This window comes from Leptopilina heterotoma, unplaced genomic scaffold (assembly GCF_015476425.1).
Source record: "Leptopilina heterotoma isolate Lh14 unplaced genomic scaffold, ASM1547642v1 Lhet_90, whole genome shotgun sequence".
In the NCBI taxonomy this organism is placed as follows: domain Eukaryota; kingdom Metazoa; phylum Arthropoda; class Insecta; order Hymenoptera; family Figitidae; genus Leptopilina; species Leptopilina heterotoma.
The window spans coordinates 204,308-223,250 of record NW_025111194.1 but is presented as its reverse complement, the minus strand read 5'-3'; the positions used below and the strand labels follow the sequence as shown (position 1 = coordinate 223,250).

General features: G+C 24.2%; 1 protein-coding gene across 2 annotated transcripts in view; it reads left to right on the top strand.

Moving 5' to 3' along the window:
* Window positions 1–18,943, top strand: part of LOC122511808 (synaptogenesis protein syg-2-like) — a 30,125-nt gene that overhangs the window by 2,811 nt on the left and 8,371 nt on the right. The window contains exons 2-6 of one of the 2 annotated variants that reach the window (XM_043627296.1): window positions 2,166–2,620; window positions 8,243–8,375; window positions 15,380–15,588; window positions 17,461–17,571; window positions 17,865–18,068. In XM_043627296.1, coding sequence (XP_043483231.1) covers window positions 2,446–2,620; window positions 8,243–8,375; window positions 15,380–15,588; window positions 17,461–17,571; window positions 17,865–18,068 — 832 coding nt within the window. In that variant the 5' untranslated portion in view covers window positions 2,166–2,445. Of the gene's footprint in view, window positions 1–2,162; window positions 2,621–8,242; window positions 8,376–15,379; window positions 15,589–17,460; window positions 17,572–17,864; window positions 18,069–18,943 lie in introns of both variants that reach the window. The other variant, XM_043627297.1, reaches the window with a different exon arrangement.

Sequence of the window (18,943 nt, the reverse complement as noted above, 5' to 3'; positions counted from 1 at the left end):
TATTATTACAATTTTGTTATTTGTTAATTACAATTTGTTACTATTTATTATTACAATTTTGTTGTTATTATAATTTATTGTTATTTGTTAATACAATTTTGTTTTTATTTGTTAATTAATTATTTATCATTACAATTGTGTTAATTACAATTAAAAGTTACTACTATTATTATTATTAGTTATTGAAAATATGTTACAACTATAAAAAAATGTTTAATATTCTGAAATTTGTAGGTTTTTCGTTAAGATTTTTTTCTTGTTATATTGTAAAATTATAAAATATAATAAATAATAATAATTACAAAATAATTATAATTAAAATTTAAACAATAATATAAATAATTATTGTCATCCTCTTCAGTCGTTTTGAATATTTCTATTTCTGTTATTAATTATTTACCTTATCTTTCTTTCGTATTTATTATACAAAAGGAAGAATTTCTATTAGGAAAATCAAATTTTCGAATATAATAATTTTTTTCCTTATCTCTTAAGAAAAATTGATTATATACGAACTTATTCAAATAAACCATAAATAATAACGATAGGGTAAAGTATATAAATTAAGGAACATTTGTTTTCTTTTTTTTTGAATAAGTGAGGAATTTATTTTTTCACTGCCCACGAAAGTTATTTTTTTTCAAAAAGTTTCGAATGTGCTTTTTATCAGCATAAAGTCACGTTTCAGTGCTTGACGGTTTTATATATATATGTATATGTACGAGAGAGGCAAATATATAAATGGGAGAAAGCTCAAGTTTCTCCTCCGGTGAAAAATTAGTGAATTAAATCATTCATGAAACACGAAAGAACTTTGATTTGAAAAATAAAGTACTCCATTTATAAATAAATTTTGTTTTTACCTTTAAAACTTTTAATATGTTTGCTTGTGTTTTTTTTCTGTTCGCAGATACGAAGTTGATTTAATAAAATTAAAAAAAAAAGAAAAAAATTTTTTTTTAATTGGAATTTGAAAACTTGTGAAACAATCGTATTATATTATTGTTACAATTTTTCAATATATGCTTGATTTTTAATTATTGTTACACATTGTTTTTTTTCACTATTTTTGCTTTTTTTATGTTCTTTATTTGACAAAAAATTCTTCATTATTTCGTTTTATCGTTTTTTCATGGTAGCGTTTTTTTTTATTATTTCATATCATTTTTTTTTTATTTCTTTTTTCATTATTTTAAATTCTGTTTTTTATTGCTGAATGGTTATATACAAATAATGTCAATGCGAATGAATATCTGAAAAAAAGTTTGAAAATTGTATTTGGAATTAAATTTATAAAAAAAACTGAAAGTGTATCAAAAGTTTTGTGGGTATCATTTTTAATTTCAAAATCATTTTGTAATTTTATGACAAGTAGAATAGAAATACAACATGTCCATTTTAATTAAATTTCTATCATTCCCCTTATTTAAAAATCAATTTTTTCGGGAGGAAAAAAAATCTTTTTCAAATTGACTGCATTTAAAATCTGCACAAATTTGCTTTTCCACATTAAACGAATAATTTATATACGATATTGACATATGGCAAAATTGTTATTTGGCATAAAATCAATCATAGTCTTGAAATATTGATCAACTTTTCCGAGCGAAATTAAATTTCGATATTACCTATCTTTTTTTTATTTGCAAAAAAATTTGTTATTATTAAATCACTAAATAAATTTAAATATAGTATAAATATTATTCTATTATTTTTATGTTGAAAAATTTATTCACAAACTCGAAATATAATCAAGAGAGAAAAATAAATTGTGCTTTAAAAAAAATTCTTTCAGCTTCAATGCGAAAATAAAATAAAAAAAAACATATAAAAGAATTTAGAAACTATTCACGTGTCTCTTTTATACTTTTGTTTACAAATTTATTTATCTCTTTTTTTCGGAACATCATTTTAAAATATATATATATCGAAGAACCATAAAAAATAACAGATTCAAATTATATTTTCGAAAGTATTGCAACAGATGCGAAAAAAAAAAAATTCCATCCAGAGAAGCAATTTGACACCGCGTTTTTCACCGCAATATTTTTCTAATTGCAAACGCGCGCAAGAGATGAAAGAATATTGTGAAAAGGGTTTTTTTTTTCATTTTGCTTTCCCAGCAAAAAAATATAATAATGTTTTTTTGATTTGATTTCAAGCAGATCTACACATGACTCATGAAACAACGGAGAAAAAAGTCTTTTGGAACCTGAGAGAGAAGTGAAAGAAAGAAGAAGAAGAAGAAGAAGTTTGGATGACTTTTTATAAATCTTTGAATGACTGGAGGAAATTTGAAACTGAAAATAGTTGTAATCATTAGAGTATAAGGATAGAAAAAGATGTTAATTTCCAAGGGAAGAGGCGAAAGCGTGGAATGACAATAAGGTTTAAGATAAAAGTAGCGAAGGATCGCGACTTGCGAAGAATAGGTTGTCTCATGTTATGTGCAAAGTGGATTTGAAACTTCAAGCCGGCCCCAGGAGAAGAGGATTTCGATCTGGAATGGCATTTGGAACACTGACAGTGTTTGCAGTGAGACTCGTCCTCAGCGCTTATATACTCGCTGTGGCCGTTTATGTCAACGCCACCGGCAACTGGGACAAGGACGACGACCTAGGTTTGATAAACTTCAATTATTTTTATCATTATTATACTATACCCTAATGTCGCTTATAAATATATAGCCACTTATACACTTAAAATAACTTGTATATGAAATTCGCGGGAATTTTTTTTTTCATCTAAACTATCAAATTTTTGCACAGTTTTCTTCAATGTATCAAATTGATATCGAAAATTTTGATCAATTTATGATTTGCAATTTGATACTTTTAAGTTAACAGTGTGGTCAATGTTTTCTTAATCATCTTTAATGAGATGCAGTAAGTAAACATCATAACCAATAAAAATTAAATAACAAATTTGCGGGAATGGGAATTGTTTATAGTAGAACACTCCGATTCCTATATAAAGTGTGTTAAAGTATGTTTTTATATGCTTTTCTGCAAAATGACACTACTTTACAGCAATACGGAGAATTTTCTGAAAGTTAAAATTATCTCTCCCCCTCTCTCTTTGACATTTATCAATAATAGATTCGCGAAGGCAAAATGAGATACAAACGGATCATATACTCAAAAAAAATGTTCTATTACTAATTTACGAATTTCTTCAAAAGTAAAATTATTCGAAAACATTGATAACCTCATTTTTAAATAAATAATTAATCTGTTAATCATTATTATTTTTCCATAAGAATTAAAATTTTTCAAAAGATTCAAATTCAAACCTTTTTGAAATTAAAGAACTTATAAAAATATTTGGTATAAAACATGAAGATATCGATTGCTCCGAGTCGAAGACTCGGAGTGATCGGTTTCTTCATGTTTTACAATAATTATAAAGATGACCGAATGATTAAATTATTATTTTATATTATAAGAACATCAATTATTTTTAATAATTTATAAAAAAATTTCTTTGACAATTTTCAAATCCATTTGTTTACAATTCAATTTTACGCGTGAAATTTCGATTATTCGGAAATTCTTCAATTAATTATAATCTTAGAAAATAAAAACTTTAAATAATTTCAAAAGAAATTCAATTAAACTTTTTGAAAAACATTAATTCTTCAAAATTGTTAGTAAAAAAGTTTGAAAGATTCAAATTTTCAAAGATTTTAATTTGAAACCTCTTTTCAAAATTCAATTGTTTCTAAAAGATCTCTTTATAACCCTGTTTAATATTTAATTATTATTTAAATTTTCAACTGAAATTTATATTTCAATCAATTTTTACTAGAAAATTTTACCAGAATTCAATTATTTAAATACAAATAAAATGCAAATAAATAATTTATTGAATAATTAAAAGTTTCTCAAAATTGAATTCTCATTAAAATTTTTTAAATAATTGACTTCTTTCAAAGAATTTTAATAAAATTTTTAGAATAATTACATTTTTCAAGCAATTTGAATAAAATTGTATTATAAATAATTAAAATTATGCCAAAAATTTTGTTAAAATTCTTTTAAATAATTGAATTTCGCAGAAAAATTTTATTATTTATAAAGATAATTGAAATTTTGTAAATTTTTTAACATAATTGAATTTTTGCGAAGAATTATATTATTTTTGAAAATAATTATGCATTATTCAGACGAATTTTATTAAAATTTCTTTTTAAATAATTGAATTCTTTTGTGAAATTTTATTGAAATAGTAGACATTGAAAATATATTTGAATTTTGACAAATTTTTGAAATTAATTAAATTTCTATGAAGAATTTTATTAAAATTTCTGAAAGTAATTAAAGATCAGCAAAAAATTTTGTTATTTTTAATTTATACAAAGATTTTATTGTATTTTTTGTAAATAATTGAATTTTTTCTGCGAACTTTTCACAGGAGTTTAATATTTTTTTGTGAAAAGTTTAATAAAATTCTTCGCAAAAATTTAATTATTTTCATTAATAATAAAACTTTTAGCAGAATTTGAATTAATTTAAATAAAATTTTAAGCAAATTCCTCAAAAAATGTAATTATTTTAAAATTATTTTAAAAGATATTTTTAAAATTCGCCAAAAGAATTCAGTTTGAAAAAATTTTTAATCAAATTCTATTCAAAAATTTAATTATTTTCATAATAAAACTCATAATAATTCCTCGAAGAATATAATTATTTTTACATATTTTTTTATAAATTTTTTTGCAAAAATCAATTATTTTCTGGAATTTTAATATTAAATTATTATCTAAAATTTCAAATTAAAATTAATTAATTTCAAATCTAAAATTTATTTTTAAATTAATTTTTATTAGAAAATTCGCGAAAATTCAATTATTTAAATACAAAAATAAATAATTTATTGAATAATTGAAAGTTTCTAAATACTGAATTCTCATAAAGAATCAACAAATTTTCAAATAATTGACTTTTTTCAAAGAATTTCAATAAAATTTTTAGAATAATTACATATTTTTCGAGCAATATCGATTAAAATTTTTGTATTAAAAATAATTGAAATGCTGCAATGAGTTTTATTATTTATAATAAGAATTGAATTTTCTTATTCATGAAAATAGTTGAATTATTGCGAAGAAATTTATAAAAAATTTGTAAATAATTTTAATTCCTGCGAAATTTTTGTTTATTTACGAAAATAATTAAATTTTTGAGTGAAAGTTTATCAAGAAAACTTTTTTTTAAATATTGCATAACCATTAGTCAAAAATGAAATAAGTTTTTATTCATTAATTAATAATAAAAATATTGATATTTTATTCTCAGTGGTCACTAAATAAACATTTCGCACGTTCGCATTTAATCTCGTAAATATATTCTTCTTTATATCTTATAAATCGCAAGTTTCTACCTATAAAATAAGGGGGAGATTTATAAAGGCGCAGTATTAAAGATTCTTTTGTGGCAAGTAGATTGTGGCTGCGAGGCCTCCTTGTGGATTAAATTTACGACTAGAAGTCGAGCGCAATTGCGATTAGGGGCTTTCATTAGTCGAATAAACGCTGAGAAGTCAGAGGCCGTGAATGGAAGTAAAGAGCGAGTGAATATATATAACGTCGCGAGGAGACTGAGGGAGCAAATATCAAGTTTCACGAATATTAGGGGTTCGGGAATGTCATGAGCAGACTGTTTAGTCGTACTTATCGTTTTGCAAGATACTCGAAGCGTATATCCCTTTTCTCAATCCAAATGATACAGGCGGCCGAAAGTAGTAACGGTAGTAATAGTAACCGACGAGCATGTCGAGACGCTAAAGAAATATTGCCTTTCAGGAGATTAGGAAAGTTATGATCAGACGCTCCCACCCCTTCTTCCCGACTCTTATACTCGGGATTACGATTCGTCGATTTTCCCTTCCCCCGCACACACTCGAGAGAAAAAAAAACTTTTTCGCAAACTTCGAGATATGTGCACGAGAAACTAAGAAATTTCCTTGTTTTCTCCTTTTTTTCACTTTTTCCCATCATGAGACAACTTTTTACTCTAAAAAATTGAAATCAAACATTTATATTATTAAATTCATGCAGTTTTTCTGCAGATATCGAATTAAGACAAAAAACTAATCAAAAGTGTTGCTTAACTGTGTTGTAAAAATAAATATATTTATTTTTCGCAGAAGAGAAAATATTTCAGAATCAGTAATAAATGATTTAGATGGGGAAAAAGCTTTGTAAATATTTCACTACTTGAGTCTAATAAATACATTAAATAAATATAATGTATTATCTAAATTATATACAATTTGAAAACATTTTTTTTTACATATTCTCTCCCCTATTTCATCGCCCCATAGCTCCCGAGAGATATTTTTGCTATTCTAAGTAGAAAAGATCCATTGTGGTCAGACGTGATAAAGGGGAGCCCTGTCAGTGGAAAAGGTATCTCTTTGGTCAGACCAGGCGAATCAATTTTTATACTTTCATACTAAAGGAATCATTTTTGTTCCACACTGTTTTTTATTCAAAAAAAAAAAAAAAAAATCTATCATAAGAAATAATAGACGATTATCAAAAGAATTTTTGAAAAAAAGAAAAACTTTCTATACTCATTTTATTATCTCAAACTTATTATTAAAACCTTCAATTTTTTCTATTACTGACAATAATTTATTTTTAAAGACAAATTCTTGAAGAATTTTCAAAAAATTATTTATAATAAATCATTTTACTTAAATATAAAAGTAATTCAATTTTAAAAGAATTTCGTTTACAATTTTCGTAAATAGATGAACTTCCAAAGGTTTTAATTAGAAATTTTAGAAAATGTCAATTTTAAATGAATTTAATTAAAAATTTCTAAGAACTTAGATTTTTGAAAAAATTTTCAATAATTCAAATTCTTCTGAAATTTGTTAAATTTGTCAAAATGTATACTTATACTTAATTATTTTAAAAAATGGATTTATAGAAGAATTTTAGTTAAAAGCAGAAAAAAATTGAATTTTGCGTATAACATTCGACTTTTTATTCTTATTTTTCAAATTTTTTTATTTTCCATTTAATTTTGCGCTAATGAATATAATTTAATCACTGATAAAATATAATTTTTAATCTGCAAAAATGTATAGAAAGTATTTTTAAAATAGAATGTGAATTGTAGGAAAATTATTAAATTTTTTATTGAGTAATGTTGAGTTCAAATTAAAAGTTTTTAATTCAATTTTTTAAAGTGCTTTTAAATTGCATTTCGTATATTATTCATTTTTATTATTTTACAAAAATGTTTTTGTAAAAACATTTTAAATTCATTACATCAAAACGAGATTTTAACTATGTATGCGCAGAGAGTTTTTCGTTTTTTTAATATTACTATATGTTAATCGCAAGTAAAAGTACATAAAGTAAAATTATAAAATTACGTAAATTTAAATATTAGATAACTTATTTAATTTTCACTTTATTCGGGTTTTAATCGATATTCTTTTTTTAAACAAAATTTTTCGTTTATTATATATATTCTTTTTTCTTCAATTTCTGTTGGAATAATTGAAGTCAATTGATTAATGTAACTGTTTTTTGTGTTTTTATTTAAAAATTCGTATAATATAATAATTATGTCACCAGACAGTTCTTTTTTAAAATTTTTTGTAAAAATGTATTTATAATTTATATGGAACAACGAAAAAGAATGTTAAATTTTTAAGTTACTCTGATTTTTATAATAGTATTAATAATGATTACCTATTTTTTATTAATAGGGAATTTTTATAATTTATAATTATTATATTATAATCTAACTCGGGGTGATCGATAATTTCAACTATTATTAAAGTTTTGCCGACTCTCTAAATCTGAATATGTGAAATTTCACTTATTGTACGTTATAAGTCGTCCTCTCGATCAATAAGTGCATATACACTTATAAATAAGTGAATTTTTCACTTATTCTGAGTGAAATTTCACTTATTATAAGTGTATATGCACTTATTGATCGAGAAGACGACTTATAACGTACAAATATGTGAATTTTCACATATTCAGATTTAGAGAGGAGTGATCATTTATATAATTATTAATAATAGTAAATAATTTACTTAGAGTTGTCATTATAGTATACTATTTTATACTATTATTTATTTATATGTAATTAAATTAAATAAGTAGCATTACGTTGTTATTAATGTTTTTTAAATAGTAGTAAATAATTATAAATATAATATAAATAATAATTGAGTGTAATTATTTTTAACTTTATAAAATATTGTGTTTCAGTCTCTTCAACGGAAGTGAATGCAGTTGTTGGACACACAGCATCTTTGCCTTGTGACATTGAACCGTCCACGCGAGAAGATCGCGTTTACATGGTGCTATGGTTTCGCGAGGATGTAGTCAAGCCGATTTACAGGTAAATCGCTTATCGGTTTTCCATAAAACTTATATTATATTATATCATATCCACCTAGTTGATAAATAATGGCTTTACCCTCATACGCTAGATTTCTCCACGAGATAACAAAAATACATTATTTTTATATTCATTTTATGAAAAAAAAGAAAAAGAAGGATTATATTAATCTTTCTTGAAAATGAAATATTCTTTTTTTCCCTACTGACATCTGTATTTTCGGACTCGTTTATATAATCATTCATATAAATGAAAGAAAAGTGGGAAAAATATCTATATTGTATAAAGAAGGGCGCTTGGGAATAGAAAAAAAAAATTACCCATTTTCTGTGTTGAACTTAAACAAATAATTTTCACGTAAAAAGGGACTTAAGAGGTGCCAAACAACGGGGAGAATTACTTGCACGCTTTTCTTCTCGACGTGAAGAGCTTCTGTATGAGTTATGAAAGCCTCGTCTTAAGGTTTTTTTTTCTAGTGGGAAATTGCTTTTTCCTTTTGATAGGCTTCCTGCGTAAAAATGCGACTTACGTGGCCCTGCGCGAAAAGAGAAAAGTTCTCATTACGTTCACTCCCCTTTTCGTTCTCAGCAAACCCTCTATTTTTCTCTCTCTCTCTCTCTCTCTTTTACACGACACTCTCTTGGCTTTTTCCTAGCTCACTTTGAGATTTTTTTTTTTTTTTTTTTTTTTTTTTTTTTTTTTTTTTCTCTCCAGTGGTGTATACATAGTAACACATGCATATATGTTCACGTATACACCGAAAAAGAGCTTAAAGCCCCTACCAGTTGAATGTCTACTTCTTTGATATTCAGAGCAAATGTAATCGTGTTTTGTAGTGACTAAACGCGTTCTCGTCAAGTCAACGCGACGACTGACGCCAGTTATATTGCATTCCGAGGGAAAATCAGTCGATCTGTGTAAATCGCATATTTCCGTTGTATAAAGACGTCGTTATAGGGGCAAAAAAAAAGGAAATACCGAGATGTATTTAATGGAATGTGTCTTTTTTTTTTTTTTTTTTTTTTTTTGTAGTTTGTAGTGTGTGCATAGCCTTAGGACATATTGCTACATGATTTATTTCTTTTGCGAAAAATAATGGTATTGTTGTTCTTTGATAAATGTGATTAATGATATGTGGCATAAGGGATCGTTCGGACAATTCTCGACTATTTTCATTTCAAATTCGAATCAACAGACCACTTTCTATTAATAAAATAAGATCTGGGAAAAAAATTAATCTTGGTGTTTGAACTGTAGTTGAAAATGTAGGGAAATTTTTTTATATTTGCTTAGTGGTAAGATGAATGTTATTTGCTAATTTCAACACAGAAAATACAAATCTAGAAAAGCTATTTTTCTCTAAATTGGATTTGTTTTGGTAAACCTTAATCATGGCTCGAACCAGTGAAAGTATTTAAAAATACGGACTTTACATATTTACATTATTTTATTTTTACATATTTATATCCTCCGAAATTCAATTATTTTCAATACAATTTTAATAAAATTTCTCGAAAAAATATACAATTATTTTTAAAAATATCATTTAAATTCAATTATTTTCAACAATTCTGATAATATTCTTTGAAACAATTCAATTATTTTTGTAAATAATAAAATTCTTTGTATTTTTCAATTATTTTCTAAATTATTTTAAAAAATTACATTATATTTTTTACGAAATTTAATGACATTCTTAAAAATTATTTACAAAAACTCTAATAAAATTATTTAAAAAAATTTAATTTTCTATAAATAAATATTTATAATATAATTTAATAAGAAAATTATTAATTATAATTGATGATAAACACAATTAAAAGAAAATGTTCATAAAATTCAATTACTTTCAAAATTTTCAAGAAAATTAAAATAAATTCTTCAAAACGATTCAATTTTTTTAAAGAATTTTAATAAAACTCTTGCCAAGAATTAAATTATTTTCAATACAATTTTAATTAAATTTTCTCGAAAGAATTCAATTATTAAAAAAAAATGATGATAAAATTCTGTAAATGAATTCAGTTATTTTTAAATTTTTGGATAAATACTTTGCAAGAATTCAATGATTTTTAGTATCTACATTAATTTTAAAATTGAAAACATTTAAAAAGAAAAATTATTATAAATAATATAAAATTTTAACAGAAATTCATTTTTAAATCAATTTTTATTAGAAAATTCTACTGGAATTCAATTATTTAAATACAAATAAAATGCAAATAAATAATTTATTGAATAATTGAATGTTTCTTAAAATTTAATTCTTATAAAGAATTTTATTAATAACTTTTTAAATAATTAAATTCTTTTGACGAATTTAAAATTTTAAGAATAATCACATTTTTCGAGGAATTCGATTGAAATTGCATTATTTATAAAAATAATTGAATTTCTAGAAATAATTTTATTATTTACGAAAATAATAATTTAATCCCTGTTATTATTTATGAAAATAATTGAATGATTGAGAAAAAATTTATTTTAAAAATTTGTAAATAATGAAATTCCTGTGAAATTTTTATTATTGTATGAAAATAATATTAAAGGTTTGAGTAGAATTTTATCAAATTTTCTTTAAATAATTGAATTCTTTTGGAAAATTTTATTAAAATAGTAGATATTAAAAATCATTGAGTTGAGAAAAACTTTTAATAATTGAAGGATTGCCAAGAATTTTAATAATATTTTTATTGAAAATAATTAAATTTCGCAGAAGAATTTAATTATTTCTAAAGATAATTGAAATTTTGACGAGAATTTTAAAAAAATTTTTGAACATAAATGAATTTCTGTGAAGAATTTTATTACTTTTGAAAATAATTCAATTTCTGCAATTATTTGTAATTTCTCTAAAATTCTCCAAATTACGAACTTTTCGTCTTTTCTCAATAAAATTGCGAACTTTACGGCCCTTTTTAAAAAAACCTGACTCTTACGTAATAGATAGTACTAGATAAATACTACGCTCTGATAGTATCTCTTAATAGCAGTGTTTAGATGTTGAGATAATATATCTCACTTTAAATTTTCTTCTATTGATCTTTAATAAGCTTTTTATACTTACGCCTAATTGACATTTTTGGTCTAGAATTCAAATTTTTTGAATTAAAATTGACAATTTTAATCTAAGAAAAAATTTCGTTGAATCATCACAAATTGTCAGAATTAACAACACACCTTCAATTTCACTTGATTTTTGTTTTTAGTTTGAGTTGGTCTGCTGCCTATTCACTCCTAACGTACCCTATATTTATTTTTGTTTCCCTCCTCAACCAAGGAAAAATTTCTTTGTTTTTCTCTCACTCTTATTTTTTCTTCTCATTTTTCCTTTTCTTTCCTTATTTTTCTTTTCCAGATACCAATTTCCTCTCTTGTTGATCACAATCTTCCTGTACATTTCTGACCCCTCCACTCTCAACCTAATAATAATATTGATTATTAATATTTTCACTAATATAATATCAGTGGTAGGGAAAAAAAATATTATGAAATATTTTTCTTTGCTTATAAAAACCAAAGAAAAATATTTCGTAATTAAGTAAAAAAAATTCTGAAATAACAATTCAAAAATTGTGTTTAAATTTTTTAAATAAATTGTTTTTAAGTAGGTAATTATAAGGAAAAAGAAAAGATTTGATTTGTTTGCATAGAAATTGTCAGTTATTTTCTACTTTATGGGATGACAAAAGAGTTTATATGTATATACATTTTTCCATGCATATATAATAGAAAAAAAATGCACCCTTTTTTGCACACTCAACTTCTAACTGTTGTGTATTTTTCTATATGAAAAGAATAAAGAAATATTTACTCCATTTTTTGGAGAAATAAAAACCGTGTGTGATATATGGGACATTTAAGAAAAAAATGAATGTAACAAAAATATCAATACGCGATTATTTCCCTTTTGAAATTTAGGAAGAAGTTATTTCTTGGGTATATTCGCTTTTCTGAAATAACAGTCATTATAGTTTTGAATAATAAAATACTTACACTAGCGGAAATTGAAACAATATTTGATTGCCTATAGAAGAATATGTAGAGACACTCTTTTCGAGTGGCGCTTGCGATTAGAATTGTAAAGTTTATTATATTAGTGCAGTTGGTGGAATGTGGAATGTGGAATGTCAATGTAGGTGCATATAGGGTAAATGCACTAGTAGTCGGACACTTAAGGATACAATCTTAAATTATGCTTTTTTTCTTGAAATAGCAAATATCTACTGTGTTTATAAGCACATTATTAATTAAAGGAGTTCTTCAGGATTAAAAATCATATAAATTTGTTACAAATAGTTGAGTATTTAATAAAATATAAACATTTTAATAAAAAATTACGAATGCTTTAGTAGTCGGACACTTTTTCCCCTTGTTTCTATAGTCGGACATCTGTCAGATATTTTGGATTTATAAAGTAAAACAGATAATTTTTTAATTGCTATCTGCTGGAAAATGGAATTAAAGCATATTAGAAGTTATTAATATAATATTTAAACCCTATACGTTTTAATATTTATGATTAATTATCAACAAAACTTTATGCCACTCATCGCGCTACTCGAAAATGGTTGTATCTATAGTCGGACACCATGATTTTTAAAACATTATATAAAATATTTTTTATTTAATTATTTTCGAAAATAACACTATTTTAATAAAATATAAACTTCACACATTCGTCTAGTATACTTTTTAAAGTAATTATCACAATGCATTATTATTTATTTGACAAAAAACACGAAAGTGTCCGACTACTAGTACTGTCCGACTATACCCGCACTTACCCTATGTAGATAGTCATCAATGAAGGTCGTTAATACTTTGTAAAAGTTAAATAAAACTAGTTACCTGTCTGATACAACCTCTCAATCAATAAGAAAGTAGGATCTTGCACTACAGTGTATATATATGGAAGAAGATAAATACCTATACCGACAGTTACAATTCTTTGACCTTTTGTTAACAACGATCAATGGATTCCAACTCGTGAGCTTTCAGGTCATGACCTAAAAGTACAGCTGTATGTTTTCCGAAAAAAAAATTCAAGTTTCATTGAAAAAAAGCAACTCTCGGACACTCTATATACTTCCCTTGAAAAGGAACACACAGACGCTACAGAATTTTTCCAACAATAGAATGGACTTTTTTAAACTGACAAATACACTAGGATAGTTTTTCTACTCTTTACTTTCTTTCTTTCTCTCGCTCTTCTTTTTTTTATTTTTGTTCTATTCGTGTACATCGGTGATAAACAGAAGTGCTTTTTTCAAAATGAAAAATCGCCTCTCAAGAGAGCCGGAAATATCAAACGGAAATTTTTGTCGCAATTTTGTATGCGTGATTCTTAGCAGTCGAGAAGAACGATTTTCGAAATTTTTTTTTTTTCGTTTTTCGTCTTTCGTGCCAAGAATTTTATAAAAATTTTTGAAAATAATTGAATTCCGGAGAAAAATTTTATCATTTATAAATATAATTGAAATTCTGTCGAGAAATTTTGTAAATTTTTGAACATAATTGAATTTCTGCGAAGAATTCTATTATTTTTGAAAACAATTGAATTATTGAGACGAATTTTATTAGAATTTCTTTTTGAATAATTGAATTCTTTTGTGAATTTTTATTGAAATATTAGACATTGAAAATAATTGAATTTTGACAAATTTTTCACAGGAATTTTTTTACAGTATTTCAATAATTTACAAATTTTTTATAAATTTCTTCGCGAAAATTCAATTAATTTCATAAATAATAAATTTTTTTGCAAAGATTCAATTATCTTCATAAATAATACATTTTTTATCAAAAATTCAATTATTTTCGTAAATAACACATTTTTTTACAAAGATTCAATTATTTTCATAAATAATATAAATTTTTTTTAGGAATTCAATTATTTTCATAACAAAACTCATCGCAGAATTTTTTCTTAATTTAATGATTTTCAATATCTACTATTTTTTGACAAACCCAAAAGATTTCAATTGTTTAGAAAAAATATTGATAAAATTCTGCATAAACATTCAATTATTTTTATAAATAACAAAATTCTTCTGGGGAATTTTATTATTTATGAAAATAATTGATTTATTGCTTAGAAATTTATAAAGAATTTGTAAATAATTTTAATTTCTGTGAAATTTTTATTATTTATGTAAATGATGAAATGTTTGCGTAGAATTTTATTCAAATTTTTAACTAATTGAATTCTTTTGAGGTTTTTTTTTTATTAAAGTATAGTAGATATTAAAAATCATTTAATTGAGGAAAAATTTTTGAAAATAATTAAAATTTTGCCAAGAATTTTATTCAAATTTTTGAAAGTAATTGAATTTTAGAGAAGAATTTTACTATACTTTTGAAAATAATTGAATTTCTGCAATCATTTGTAATTGTTTCAAATTCAATTTTTTTTAGTGTTCCTAACTGAAATGTTTCTATAAATTCATTATTTTTAATAATCAATTAAATATACATTAAAAAATTTAACTAATTTCAGAAGAGTTTTAGTTATTAAAATTTTTTTAAAATCTATAGGTTTTAAAAAAAAGAGAAAATTTCTAATAAAATTAATTTAAAATTAAAATTTTCCAAAATTTCAAATTAAAATCTTTTGAAGTTCCATTTATTTATGAAAATTGTAAACGCAACTCTTTTAAAATAATTTTGAAATATTTAAGTAAAATGTAATATTGAATTTGATTGGTTAGAACAAACGGTACCACATTTTTTTTTCCTCGATTTTTTTATTCCTATAGTCATATAATCCTCAATTGAAAGTTGGTCCAATAAATGCAAAAAGTAGATCAATTTCCCCCGTTTGGATGACAATTTAAAGTCTTGGGAAAAGTTTTTTAAGACTTTAAAAAGCCCCTCTCGTCGTTGGGGTGGGTGGGGAGGGGGGACTTTTGAAAAGTGAAAAAGGCAGAAAAAGGCGCAGAAGATCGAGGAATATAAGTTTTTCTTTAGTTTTGATCATAAAACGCGGCGATTTTCTTTTTCAGCTTCGACGTACGTGGAAGAGCTTTCAATAAAGCTCTGAACTGGTCGGAAAACAATGACGTGAAATCCAGAGCTTACTTCGTAACAGTGACGAAGCCGGCTACGCTCTCCCTGGAAAAAGTGCGACTCGATGACGAGGGCATTTACCGATGTCGGGTGGACTTTAAAAACTCACCAACTCGAAACTTCCAAGTGAATCTCACTGTGATCGGTACAAAACTTTTTCTTATTCTTCATTTTTTTTCTTTTGACTTTTTTTTAATTACTATTTTTAATTATACCAAGAAAATTATTTAAATATTTCACAAAATAATGTTTAAGGTAATTATTTGTAAGGAACACAATGGTCATAAAATAAATTCGGTCAAAAATTTTTATTTTGCTTAAAAATTGGTAGATTTTAAAATCCATTAGTAATTGCATTTTTCAAACTAAAAACAAAGTTAAAATTCAAAAAGGGTCAACATAGGTATTTTCTGACCGATTTTATTTTATGACTATTGAATTCCTCACAAAAAAACTAATTAAGTATTGAAAGACAATAATAATAGCAGAAGTATGACAAATTTTTCTTTTTAATTATTTGTCAGCTTTTTCTTTAATTATCAAAATTTAAGTAACTCTTGATATTATAAAATTCAGAGGTAATTATTTCCCACACATTTAAAATATCTGTCAAAAGGATTAAAAAAAAACTTGAAAAAGCTATGGCTTAATTAAATTCGAGACTTTTTTCAATTCAAGAATCCTTACAATTTTTCCATAAGGGAAATTGTTCTTTTTAGAGGTATCTTTAATCTTCTTTTTGACAAAATAGTATTTTTCTCATCTTTTATTTTATAAAAACATTTTTTCTTTCTCTTGATTAAAATTTATATATAGTTTGTTTAACAGAAATTTAATTTCGTTCTTATTTTACCAAAATTATATTTTTTTCAAAGAAATTTCTATTGAAAAATGTGTTTTTTCTCTTTTCATAGAAATTCTAATCTAAAAATAATTTTAATGCGAGAGAAATGTTAATAAATTTTATGAAAAAATATCAGGTACAAAGAAAGTTTTTATAAATAGAAAACAATATAAAAAATTATTATCTTCAAAAGAAAATGAGATTTTTTCAAATTAAATTCTATTAAATAATTAGATTCCTGCAAAAAATTTGATAAATTATGAAAATACATAATTCAATTCTCATAAATAATTTTATCAAAAATTTTCAATGGTAATTGAATTTCTGCAAAGAATTGTATTAAAATTCTTTATTAGAATAGGTAATTAAATTCCTGCGAAAAATTTTATAAATTACGAGAAAATAATTGAAATTTTGCAAAGAAATTAATAAAAATTTTCGAAAATAATTAAATTTTTCGAGGAATTTAATTAAAATTGCATTGGAAATCTTTCAATTTTTATATAAAGAATTTAATGAACATTTTTCAAAATAATTGAATTTTTGCAAAGAATTTCATTAAAATTTTCGAAAATAATTGAATTTTTTGAGGAATTTAATTAAAATTGTATTAAAAATATTTCAATTCTCATAAAGAATTTTTGCAAAGAGTTTCATTAAAATTGTTTAAAATAATTAAATTCCTGTGAAAAATTTTGTAAATTATAAAAATAATAATTGAAATTTTCCTAAGAATTAAAATTATATCGAAAATTTTTCAAAATAATTGAGTTTTTGCAGTGAATTTTATTAAATTTTTAAAAATATTTGTGAATAATTGCATTTTTTTCTAATTTTGAATCTAAAATTATTACAAAATTGAAATTAATATTTGAGAGTAAAAAAGTTTGTTTAATTAGCAAAATAATAACAATAATAATACATTATTAATATTATTAGAATGATTTTTCGAAAATAAACAAGTTCATTGTTTGAATTGTTTCGATATTTTTTTTTTGAAGAAGAAGAAGAAAAAGATTAATTTCTATCGAGTGTATCGAAAACCACATAGTATTAGATCCAATTAAAGATTATTTGAGATTTTTCTTTTACTTGGAGAAAAGATTATACTTGATATTTTTTTTTTATTTCAGAAGATAAACTTTAATTACTTGATATAATTCCTCTTTTCAGTTCCTCCACGTGAGTTGTTAATTTTCGACAGTTCAGGAGTCGAGGTGGAAAATGTCGTTGGACCCTATCGAGTTGGGGTTGAGTTTGGCTTATCTTGTCAAGTTAGAGGAGGTAAGATAAGATACAAAACCATTATAATTAAATTTCCAGGAAAATTACACCTTTATCTCATTTTATTATCTCCGTCTCACAAATCCAATTTCGGTTTCCTAATATTCTTGCGGCGAAATATTTTGCAAAGCCCCTTTTCATTAAATGCAAAACAAAGAAATTAGAGTTGAAATTTTCAATTTAAAGCCAGACAAATATTTTTTTAAACATTTTTTAAAAAATATTTTGCTTCTTTCTTTTGTGAATGTAGAAAAATTGTATTTTTATGAATTTGTTATTAATTTATTTAAAAGGAAAACCGACGCCAATCGTCACGTGGCTGGCGAATGGTAAGGAAACTGTTGGACTATTGAAGAAATCGGGAACGACTCTCGTGGTCAATGAACTGACAATTTCTCAGCTAAAAAGGGAGCACCTAAATACAACGTACAAATGTAGGGCTACTAACACGAATTTGATTCCTCCCTTGGAAAAGAACGTCCTTTTAGACGTATACTGTGAGTATATAGAAAGCTTTTCATATCGTCGGTTCAAAGAAACGTTCTCGACTTAAAAAAAAATTGCAAAAAAAAAGAATAAAAATAAAAAAAGCTTTACACGTTTTCCTATAGCTCGACTTCTTAAATAGCCCCGCGAGAGAGTCAGGTCCAGACCTTTATTCAACGAGAGACTTTTTTTTTTGTATAACACATTTCAGTCTCTCTCTCACTCAGATATGTGTCAACGAAATTCAAGAGATGCAAGCAAGATTATTTCACTTTGCAAGATTTTTATCGCTCGTTTTATAATTTTCTCCTGTACGTGACGAGATCAACCCTTTTTTTCCCACTGAGAAAATTGCTTCAAGCAGCAAATTATCTTATCGTGATTTCCCAGTGACTAAGAAAATTCTTTTTTTTGTCCTGCTTTTCATTCTTCTGTATTTACAAATTTTCTTGGTTCTTTTCTTATTTTATATTTTTTCGTTATTCTTTTCTCGTTTGTGTTTTTAGATATTTGCAATTTTTTTCACGGTTTTTGTTAATTTTTCGCAAAAAATTACTACTAGATTTATAATTTTTACTGGAAAATTAATTTGTGTATTTACTTTGTTCCGAATTAATTTTTTTTTGTTACCTTGACTTCATTATTTTGCAATTGAAAAGTTTTCTGCAATTTTTCTGAAATTGAAAAATCTATATTAATAATCGTTTTATTCAGATAATCTCTTCGCATTTTGAAGTTAGTTGTTTGCTTTTTTGTTTCCTAACTTTTTAAATAATTTTTCTTTTTTAATAAATTTTAAAATTAATATATTGAAAATCAATGAATTTTGTCTAAAAATATTCCTTACAAGAATTTTGCTGTTTATAAAAATAATTAAATTCTCTCT